A 12,186-nucleotide genomic window follows, 5' to 3' on the forward strand; every position below is an offset into this window, starting at 1 on the left:
GTTCATGCTCACTATTAATAATGCTTGAAAGCTATATAGCATTTCTCTATTGTCTCCACTACAACCACAATTTTTTCTTATCCTGAGAATGGCAAATGGTTTTCTGGTTCCACCTAGTGGTAGAAAATCGATTATCATTCTCTCTATTTTAATCTTAGGACTCAAGTTTCCCTCTTGATGTCTGATGACATAAAAGCTGGAGAAGTTATTCTCTTCAAGAGTAGGAACACATGAGTCTCTTGCTAGTAGACTTAGGCATCTTAATCTTGTGTTTTCTTACTTCTTCTACCCAGAGTTCTGGAATACTTTTCTTTTCTGGAGAAAATAATCATACTTGTGTGTCAGTTCTATTTGCAGACTAGCAAGAATAAACGTTCGTCCAAAATTGTGTGTTAGCTGTTTCTTTTGTAACCTCACCTGTTTTGGAAGCTTCTCTGAACTCTAACAGGCCCTCTCGATCTCATAAATTACTATTATATTTCCAGTGACACAGGCTACCATTTGTCAAAATAATTTCTTTGACCTACAGTGTTAACTGTAGATTCTTGAGGTTGATAGTAAAGGCAAGATGGTAACACCATTTACATATTTCAATTTTTAAATAAACTAAAAGTTTGAGACCATTGTGAATTAATGCAATTCATGTGTGTTTGCAGAAAAGTAGCCTGTAAAGAATATAAACAACTACCTGGAACCAAGCTGATGTTGAATTGGTGAAATGCTAGAGTATTGAGTTAAAATTGTTAATTTTAGTTAGATTTAAACCTTTGGGTCACTTGTTTTAGACTGTTTAAATCTACTTTCAGTCAATATAATGAGGTAAGAAATATATTTCTTATCTTCTTTAAAATGGAGCCTCAATAGGAAATTTTATTGTAATAAACTCTTCAAGTAGAAATCTAAATGATATCCTTTTTCCTAAGGCAAAAATTTCCACCTAGTTGGATGTAAAGTCTTTTATTACATAGCAAAGAATGGATTTTATATGAAAGAAACCTTGTGCCAAGGTGCTCTTTATTCCCATTGGTTGGAAAATAATTTAGTTGGATCATAAAAATAAGTGTATAGAAGCAACTGGTTTGGCAATCTGTGTCAATTTTGGTGAATCTGAAACTGATCATTTATTGTATATTTAACTACATTATTTAGACTCGAAGAGAACAAATTGTACCAGCACAACTGAATGCAATCATTAGAATGTGGAGACATTTAAAACAACAAATATAATGTGAAAGAGGGAGATTCCCACTGATGATCACATTTTACAGCCTTGAAGGCAGTGCTTCATAACACCCTGGGCACTCTTCTTTAGTTTACCATAGATGGCATCCTTCTATACATACAGAAAATATGAGGGTAAAAATCAAATTTTACTTTCTAAAACTTATTCATGTGAGTTTTACAAAAACATACATCGTCATAAGAAATGGGAAGCTGTCAGTAGAATAAGGTTTTCTGCTGGGTTTTTTTCTTTTTTTTTCTAATGCAAACTATATTACTGAGTCCTGAGTAGTTCAGCCTGTTCCCAAAATAGGAACAGAGTGTGTAATATAATAAGATTTCAGCTTATTGTTTCTGGAACAGGAAATTCCAGTTAAATCCTTTTTCTCTCCCTTTGGGAAAATTTGATGTGCGGAAACGTTCAAAACAAAAGCATGTGAGATTCTTTTGCTGCATTCAGAAGCCTGAATTCAAATACATTTCTGCAGAGAGCAGACCCAAGTACTTTTTAGCACACTGTCTTTGTGCCACTTGGTTGATCATAGTGGAGCACAGGAGACTGGTATGTGAGTTAATTTGCTCTCTGGCGGTAAATACCCATTTACCTTGAAAGTTTGTAATCGTGAGGAATGTGCAACTTGTGTTCGAAAGAAAAATAAAATCAGTTGTCAAAATTGATTTATGCACCATCCACAAGTTAGCTGGAACAAATAATATTTCCAACTTGGGAACAGTAAACAGAATAGAACAAACATACTTTTTTTTTTTTTTTTTAAATCAATGCTTACTATACTGAGAGGGACTTTTTATGTTGTCCCAGGATTGGTGACTATAACCCAAAACTGAGGAGAAAGAAGAGTCAAGTATCCCATTTTCTAATCTCCCCACCTTTCTATAGAAAGAGAAGATCAGAGAGGGGACACATAGAGGAGCACACTGCTTCTGTACCTACCCCCAGCCACATGAGATGAAGTCCAAAAGAATTCCCCATCACTCATGGAGAACAGGGGTGCCTGCAGGAAACTGGGCGCGAGCATCTCATTCCCCAGTTAGACATCTGCTTATGTAGTTTTCTGTGACTATTTGAACATGAGGAAAAAGAAATTAGAGAGACATGGTAGAACTAGCAAACAGCCTTCCCTCTCCTGCATGGGTTTCTTGTGGCACAGCTGATAACTTAAAAAGATTTGAGCTGTCTTTCTAGTACCCCATCCAAGGGTGTTGGCCACAAGGTGAGGAAACTCAAGGATCTAGAAGCTCCAGGGTGTACCACTGGGAAATAAGAAGGGGAGAGTGGAAGACAGTTTCTTGCTCACCTTTGACGTCTACAGAGTCCTACCTCTCATGCCCCACAAAGCATTTTCACATGTCTCTACAAGACGCCTTCATAGAAGTCACTGATGACCAGTTAGAATTCAAAGGGCACAGCATTCCAGGGGGGAATAAGCCTGAGCTGGTAAGATAGAAGTTTCAAATTGGATGGGACTAGGCTTTTCAATAACTGAACATGACGTGAAAGAAATGGAATCCGTGCAAGTCATTGTTATGGGATGACAATGGGGGATTTGACAGAGCATGGCTGAAGGCTACAGGTCTTGAAGCCTTTGACATGGAGTTTGTAATGTATTTACTTCACTAGACTTTTTTTCCCTTTCTCCTAAACAGTTCTCTATCATCTTTCCTTACACTTTTATTGTTTTTTTCAAATATTTTTCTCGCTAAGCTGTTTATTTAGGGTTCAAAATGCAGAGAATAGCAGACATAAGTTTATTTTCCTCCTAGGCTGCCCCATTGAAGTTTTTCTAAGGCTCTCATGACTTTAGTATTGGCTGCGTGAATTCCAGATTTATTCAGGGGAAATAGACATCTCAAAGAGATTCCTTCAAGTATTAAGTATGTACTTTACTCTGGACTCCATTTACTTTCTTGATAGAATATTTCATTTTCATATTCCTATTCTTGTTTTCTTTCTTTTCGACTAATGCTTTTACAAACAGCTGTAGCTGGCAATTATTTTGAAAATAAAGGTGGACATAAAACTGTCCAGGAAGGATTTATTACTGTTCAATTTTCAGTCAATGTGGTAGAGCAGCCTCAAAAGGGTGTGAAAGAGATGTCAGACTGTACTGTTTTACAGGTTGGAGTGTTTTGTGAGGTTAACCATAAGTGCACAAGACATTTATTTTCCCTAAATGTTCATTTGATTAGTATAAACACATCTTAAATCTTCATTAAATGGCTTTTCATAATTTTGACGAAGCTTTCCATTCTGTGCTTTTCATCCCTAATATCTTTTGTGTTTTCCTGTTGCTGAGGTTAAACTCATGTCTATTAATGATTATGGAATTATGGAATGCAGTGATATTTTTTTCTAATTCTAATGGCAAATTCATCATAGAGAAAGTAATTGGTTAGATCTAAAAAATGATTCTGGTGAAGGATAAAGGAATTATGTAATTAGAAAAGCAGAACATTTACTAATTGAGCATGAAGAACATTGTAGAGAACTCTTTGTTTGTTTAACAAAACATTTATTAAGCACTTACTCTGTGTCAGAAGCGATGTCAGGTCTTGGAGATGCAGCAGTAAACAAGGCATGATCCCTTTTCTCATGGAGCTTATTTCACAGGGAAGTAAGACTGAGGATTAATTACTAAAATTTGGTGTTATGATATTATGAAAGAACAACATTGCAAAGCTCAGGAAGGAATGACTAAGCTGTGGGTCAAAGAATGAGTAGGGCAAAGGAGGAAGGAACAGCATTGTGAAAAGGCCTTGATATAGGAGAGAGTTTCTTGTTCAAGGGGAATTAAAGAGCGCTCATGGCTGCAGCGTACATGAGAAAGCAGACTAAAGGAATAGATGGAATTTGAAAGACGGGCGTGGCGTAGGTCAGGAGAGTTTTCTAATGATGATAAGAAAGTTCACATTTTTAAGTGGAAGGAGGAAACCCTTTAAACATTTTCAACAGGAGAGCGACATGAAGTGATTTGAGATTTTGAAATTCACTCTTATGACAACACCATAAATGGACTTGTCAGGGGCAATCTGGAGGCAACAAGGCAAAAAGAAGAGTTAGGACTTCTTGAAGACTAAGATTGATGACGGAGAAAGGGCTATGTGGTGAGTTCAAGAGCCACTTAGATGGTAGAATTGAAGAATTCTCTTGTATAACAAGTTTAGAAATATATTATCTATTTATTTATGTGATTATTTTGCTGCCATTCAAAAACCATCTTGAATTAATTCTGCCTGGATACGTAGAGTAAGATAAAACAAAGAAAAAATTTGTGTAGAATGGTAAGTTGAAGACAAAGCATGTTTTTTTGTTTGTTTTTACGGATCTACAGACCATAAAATACCCTGTATTCTTTTTTTGAGATATAATTGACATATAACGTTATATTGCTTTCAAGTGTGCAACATATTGATTCAACACATGTATATATCGAGCAATGATCACCACACTCAGTCTAGTTCACATCCGTCACCACACATAGTTAAAACTTTTTTTCTTGTGAAGAGAACTTTTAAAATTTACTTTCTTACCAATTAAATATTTAATACTGTATTATTAACTGTAGTCATCGTACTGTACATTAAATCTCCAGGACTTATTTATTTTATAACTGGAAGTTTGTACCTTTTGACTACCTTCACCCATTTCATCCATCCTCCACCCCCACCTCCGGCAACCACCAGTCTGTTCTTTGTATCTATGAGTTCAGTTTTGTTGTTGTTGTTGTTTTTGTTTCACATATAAGTGAGATCATACAGTATTTTCATTCTCTGTCTGACTTATTTTACTTAGCAGAATGCTTTCAAGGTCCATCTATGTTGTCACAAATGCCAAGACTTCCTTCTTTTTTATGACTACATAATATTCCATTGTGCATATATGACACATTTTCTTTATCCATTCATTTGTGGACACTTAAGTTGGTTCCACATCTTGGCTGTTGTAAATAACGCTGCAATGAGCATGGGGGTGCAGATATCTTTTCAAATTGGTGTTTTGATTTCTTCAAATAAATACCCAGAAGTGGGATTGCTGGATCATATGGTGGTTCTGTTTTTAATTTTTTGAGGAACCTCCATACTGTTTCCATAGTGGCTGCATCAGTTTACTTTCCAACCAGCAGTTCACAAGCGTCCTCTTTTCTCCACAGTTCTTCAGAGTCCCACAAGCCTTCTTCACCAGAACTTGTTATTTGTCTTTTTGGTGATAGCCATCCTAAGAGGTGTGAGGTGATATCTCATTGTGGCTTTCATTTGCATTTTCCTGATGATTAGTGATGTTGAGCACCTTTTCATGTACATGTTGACCATCTACATGTTTCTTTGGAAAAATATATATTCACATCTTCTGCTCATTTTTTTTTGTTTTTAAGATTTTTTTATTTTTTCCTTTTTCTCCCCAAAGCCCCCCGGTACATAGTTGTATATTCTTCGTTGTGGGTCCTTCTAGTTGTGGCATGTGGGACGCCGCCTCAGCGTGGTTTGATGAGCAGTGCCATGTCCGCGCCCAGGATTCGAACTAACGAAACACTGGGCCGCCTGCAGCGGAGCGCGCGAACTTAACCACTCGGCCACGGGGCCAGCCCCTCTTCTGCTCATTTTTTAATTGGATTGTTTTTGTTTTCTTCTTTTGAGTTGTATCAGTTCTTTATGTAGTTTGCATATTAACCTTTGATTAGATATATCATTTGCAAAATTTTCTTCCATTTCATATGATGCCTTTTCATTTTGTTGATAGTTTCCTTTAATGTACAGAAGCTTTTTAGTTTGATTTAGTCCCACTTGTTTATTCTTGCTTTTATTGCTTTTGCTTTTGGTGTCAAATCCAAAAAATCATTGCCAAGACCAATGACAAGGAGCTTATCACCTATGTTTTCTTCTGGGAGTTTTATGGGTTTCAGGTCCTACATTCAAGTCTTTAATCCATTTTGAGTCGATTTCTGTGTATGGTGTAAGATAGTGATCTAGATTCATTCTTTTGCATGTGGATATCTAGTTTTCCCAGCACCATTTATTGAAGAGGCTGTCCTTTCCCCATTGTATATTCTTGACTTCTTTGTCATGAATTAATTGACCAAATATGCATGGGCCTATTTCTGGGCTCTCTATTCTATTCCATTGATCTAATATCTCTCTTTTTATGCCAACACCATACTGTTTTGATTACTATAGGTTATTTATAAAAGTAACAAGAAAATTTGGCTCTTAAATTCCTAGTAGCCTGAAGAAACATTCACGCTGAACATGGGAGTTACTCAGAACTGAAGCTGCTGCATAAAGTATAGCGTTTGTAGCCAGACTGTCTAGGGTGAATTCTTTTATCTCCTCATGCTGGCAAGATACTTGAAACCATTGATCCTCAATTTATTTGTCCTTGCAATGGCATAATATTAGCATATATCTTACAGATTACCAGGAGGATTAAATTCTGTAATTAGACAAATATTTTTTGAACATTTACTGCATCCTATAAAATGTTCTAGTTCCTAAAGATCCCACAGAGAACAAGATAGATAATGTGGCGCAGAGGTTTTGGTGCTTACATTCTGTCAAGAATTGACAATGTGTGAGAGGCTGTGGTGGAAATAAATAAGTAATAGACATACAAATGAAGGTATAATATGTCAATAGCTTAAAGATGTCAATTTCACCCAAATTTCTTAATTCAAGGCCACCCCAATAACCATATCAACAGCATTATTTTTGAAGCAGCCAAGCGGATTTTAAGTTCATATGGAAAAATGAAGAAACCAGAATAGCAAGAAAATCTGAAGGACAATAATAATGAGAGGGGATTATTCTTACATATTTTAAAATATTTTATAGCTATGATAATTAAAATAGCATGTTGTTAGTGAATGGATAGAGGCAAATCAATTTGACAGAATAGAAAGTCCAAATAGAGGCACATTTAATTAGGAATTCAGGGTTTGACAAAGAAATTATTTTCGATCAGTGGGCAAAAATAAATGGATTATTCAATAATTTGAATAACTGGAAAACTGTTTAGAAAAAAATTAAATTTGATATCTTTTTTCTTTTTTTTATTATTTTAAAGATTTTATTTTTTCCTTTTTTCCCCCAAAGCCCCCCAGTACATAGTTGCATATTTTAGTTGTGGATCCTTCTAGTTGTGGCATGTGGGACGCTGCCTCAGCATGGTTTGATGAGCAGTGCCATGTCCGCGCCCAGGATTCGAACCAACGAAACACTGGGCTGCCTGCAGCGGAGCGCACGAACTTAACCACTCGGCCACGGGGCCAGCCCCTAAATTTGATATCTTTATCATTGAAAGAGGGAAAAATGACTACGTTCTGCCTGAACAAAATGTTAGTCTCAAAATTGATAAGCAGAGAGGGGCTTCTGTAATGTGGCTTGTAAGGCTGCCTTGAAAGGTAGCAAGGAAAAATATATAAATAAAAGGTTTATATCCTCACTACCAGTTCTGTATTTCTTTCCTCTTTTATGATGCATTTTATTTTTCATTTATTAGAAATATTTCAGACTTTCAAAATTTACAAGAATATTATCATGAACATCCAGGTACCTAGCATTCCAAATTTAAAAAATAGACATTCCAAATGTTTGTGAAGCCTACATATATCTCTGATTGATGTCTCTTCTTTCCCAGGACCCAGTTAACTATGCTGCTGAATATGGAGCCACTCACTTCTTCCATTTAACATTTTTGTATTTGAGATTTCTTCATAATATTTTACAAGCACTAGTACTTGCCTTTTCAATGTTATCTGTATGGATGTTTTTTATTTAATTAATTAATTTCCATGTTTCTGATAGACATGAGTACTTAAGGTTTTTATTTTTATTTTTCTCTTCTGTCAGCAAATCCTTTCAGGTCCACTTTCATCACACACCGAGAGTCTAACCTGGTCCAAAGCTTCACCTTCTAGCTGGATTATGGCAGTACCCTCCTCACTGGTCATTGCTCCTTCTTCAATCTCTTCTCAGCACAAGGACCTGAGATATTTTTGTAAAATATAAGTCAAAATCTTTTGCACCCATCTTAGAAATCTTTCAGTGGCTGCCAAATGATCCCAAGTAAAGGTCCAAGTCATTGTAAAATTTTATAAATCCCCACGGGACCGTCTTCCTGCCCAGTTACCTCTCTGGTCTCATTTTCTCCACCTCCCTCAACTCCAGCAGAATGAGCCTCCTTGCATTTCCTTAGCCATACCAGACCTTCCTCTGCCTCAGGAAAATTCTGGTTGCTACTTGTGCACATAACGCTCTCCTCCCGGGTACCCATATGGTTACCTCTCCCACCTTCTTCAAGATTGGTTCTCAGATGTCATCTTCTCAGCCATACCATTTACATTCCAACCCACCCCTAAAAATTATTTCCCTCTCCGCTTTATTTTTCTCCCCAATACTTATCACTTCTAACATATAACCTAATTTGCTTATTTCTATTGTTTGTCAGTCTTCCTCCACTAGAGGATCCAAAAAAGAAAGCATTTTTAGGGGCCTGCCCGGTGGTGTAGTGGTTAAGTCTTCATGCTTTGCTTTGGTAGCCCCGAGGTTCACTGGCTCGGATCCCAGGCACAGATCTACACACCTCTTATCAAGCAATGCTGTGGCAGGCATCCTACATATGAAATGGAGGAAGAGGGACACAGATGTTAGCTCAGGGACAATCTTCCTGAAAAAAATAAACCAAAAATAAAGCATTTTTGCCCTTTTTGCTAACTGCTATAACCTTTGAATCTAGAACTTTTCCTAGCACTTCCCAGCTGCTCAATATTTATTTTGTGTGGGAATTGATAAGTGAGAACTGGACATAGCCATTAGTATTAGATGGAATTACTAATTTCCAACATTTCTCAAGCAATTGACATGAGCTGAAAGAAGAAAAATTTGTATCTTTACAATTAGCTGAACTTAGAGATTCTCCGTTACCTATTAGAGCTTTTTAAAGAAATTCTAAAGAAAAGATGTCCTCTGAGGTGAAAGGTGCCAGTATATAAAACAGCATGATAACAAGCAAACGATCTAAGGACATTCATGCAGACTGTCCTTGTCTGACCCTCTTCTTTTCTGTTCCCTTCCAAGTTACCACATTATATTCCCCTTTCAGCCCCTGGAATTAGATTTATGATCCTCTAGAATAGCTTTTAGTACACTTGTATGACAATTATCTGACCCCATGCTGCCTTTTGGATCTTAAACAAATCCTGCTGAATTACCAGCACCTTCTCTTGCATTTCCAGTCCTTTAAGTGGATTCTATCTTTGCCAAGCACCATCTCGCCAAGTAGCAAATGTGCTACATAACAAGCATAATTTTATTTTTGTTTGCCAAAGGAAATGTTTTCTCCACCAGGAACAATCATTCTTAGGAAGTAGTAGTTAGGCAAGGCCATATGCAGTCTGTAGTCAAAAGTGTTTCATTTTATTTTATGTTTCCATTTCCAAAAATATATTAACAGTAAAGAAGAAAAGGTAAAGGATTTAAGAGTATTATTGTTTAATAGGTTGACTAGACATGTTGAAAGTGGCTCCAAAATTTAGCAATGAGGAAGGTATAACAGCAAGATGATAATAATGGAAGCTAACGTTTACTGAGTGGTTTCTGTGATCCCAACAGTTGCTAAGTGATTTATTTGTATTACCTCATTTTAGCCAACCCAATGAGCTGGATGGTGTTTTTCACAAAAGTAGAGAATCAATGAAAAGTTAAATAACTCACCCAAGATTGCAGAGTTAGGATGCAGATCAGGCAATGAGACTCCAAAGCTCAGGCTCTTTACTCTTACACGTACTTAAGAAAGAATGAAGTACACGTGAAACATACCTGGAAAATGTACAATTTTTTTAAAGCTTATTGACACTTTGAAAATGTTGGTAAATGTATGATCTTCCTAATAATCCTTTAAACAAAACTCAGAGTCTATAACTGCTTTTTAAACTCTAAATATGGTAGATATGACTTGTTATCTGCCTTTATCCTTTCAGAATCTGCAAAGATTAAGTATTTTAACTTTTATATATTTATTGCTTTTCTTCCTGAATGTGCATTCCTTGTACTTGCAAGGTTCATAAGCTTTATTCAGCAAAAGTAAATGGAATTTATTGTACAAAGTGGGAAAAAGAACTATTGTATATTCACAATAAAGTTTTCATAGGTTGAATTTTTTAATATATTTCCAAGGCCACTGAGCAGAACCTTCCAGAAAAAAGAAGAAGCACTTTCTGTGATAAACTTATCTTCTTTTCAAAAATGCTTCTAGGGATCTCTTTTGGAGATCCTTAATTTTATCATGAAGAAGTATCTTTTCTTACCTGCCACACCATTGGAAGAAAGCTAATGCTATAATATGGACAGAAATTATTAGTATACTTTCTATGAAATCAAATTGATGAGTTGACATACGTACATTTATAATTTTAAATGAAAAGCAAAATCAATTACCTACAAGTCCAAGTAGGTATTGTAAATGAGATGAAGTGGACCATATTATTGAGACTATAAAACAAGTATTATATATACGATGTGCATGACAGGATCTGCATAGACAGGGACTAAAAACCAAATGCTATATCTCATTACTTCATGGTCAGGATAAATGCCTTCATTGACTGGGTTGTGAAATACTCCTGCTTTCTGGGAATCTGCCAACTTTCAAACTTTTACATTGTGTTTCAAAAATTTGGTGGTAACTCTAAGTATTTGTAAATAATACCGTTTAGAGCACCACAAGATACTTCTTTCAGCTGTGCTTGCCAGTTCTTACATTTGGGAAACGCCAGATTATGTTTGACAACAATTGTTTTCCTAACCACATTCACTGTGTTTTTCTCTTTGTGTGTGTGTATGTGTGTGTGTTTTTGTTGCAGAGAAGGCCAGCAGTCGCCAGAACAGTGGCAGAAGATGTATGGTAGATGCTCTGGGAATGAAGTGTACCACATTGTTTTGGAAGAAAGTACATTTTTTGCTGAATATGAAGGAAAAAGTTTTACATATGCCTCTTTCCATGCACACAAAAAGTATGTTTCTGCTTCCAGACTGGAATTAAAATATAAATCAATCATATCTTTTAAATACAGTTTTCTAAAATACAACCCATGTTGGTGCTCATGAGTTGCAAGTATTCTGAAATTTTTCACTTAATTAATGAGACATTAGAACTCTGGCCTTCTGAATGGTCTCTAAAGTCAGGTGTAAAGTATAATTTCATAGGAATAGAGACTTTAGTAACTTTTAAATTATCTTGAAACATATTTCAATCCATTAAGAATTCACAAATGCATGAAAATGAAACTTCTTTGTAGATCTAAATTTTAAAGTGTTGATTAAAAATTTCAACAAAGTAATAACATTTATAAAAACTAGATATTTTTAAAAACTCACTTTGGCCAGAGAAATAAGTTAAAAAACAAATGATAATACCTTCCAATTCAAACATGGAATATTATTTTTTCTTTTTCTTTTTGAGTAAAATTTTTTACTTAAGAAATAAAAATGTGTGCCTATCATGGAAATCATATATTATCAATATTTTACTATATTAATGTAATATATTTTTAGGATTTGTAATAAATCTAGTATATTTCACTAATCTGGTATCTAATGTATTTCACTGTAATTCTCGATATGATTCTATCTATACATACACTTTTGACGTTTAAAATATATTTTTAAGCTTGATTTATTTGTAATGCTATAAGACATATCAAAATAAAGATATTCAGGACATTTTGTGTTTGGAGCATAACCTGAAAAAGTTATATGAGAAATTTTTAAGTAACACCTGTTTCATTCACTGATTGTTATTTCTCCTAATTAACCTGCATACCTATTCAAGACTATTTAAAAATTTTCTTTTTCTAAAATTCCAAGTAAATCAAATATGGTAGAAACAGAACAAAAAGAAATTGAAGGACCCTGATTCTTTCTCACGTGACCTTGCTTAAGTTTCTTCCTCTCCTT

The 12,186-nt window shown here is 35.4% G+C and overlaps 1 protein-coding gene across 10 annotated transcripts in view; it reads left to right on the top strand.

The window, feature by feature from the left end:
* Nucleotides 1-12,186, top strand: part of KCNT2 (potassium sodium-activated channel subfamily T member 2) — a 347,942-nt gene that overhangs the window by 218,242 nt on the left and 117,514 nt on the right. For all 10 annotated transcript variants that reach the window (XR_011499411.1, XR_011499412.1, XR_011499413.1 and 7 more), the window contains exon 15: nucleotides 11,094-11,243. Coding sequence is in view for 7 of the 10 variants with exons in the window: in XM_044762850.2 (XP_044618785.1) it covers nucleotides 11,094-11,243 (150 nt within the window). In the remaining 3 variants the exon portion in view is untranslated. The remainder of the gene's footprint in view (nucleotides 1-11,093; nucleotides 11,244-12,186) is intronic.

Source organism: Equus asinus, chromosome 30, assembly GCF_041296235.1.
Source record: "Equus asinus isolate D_3611 breed Donkey chromosome 30, EquAss-T2T_v2, whole genome shotgun sequence".
In the NCBI taxonomy this organism is placed as follows: domain Eukaryota; kingdom Metazoa; phylum Chordata; class Mammalia; order Perissodactyla; family Equidae; genus Equus; species Equus asinus.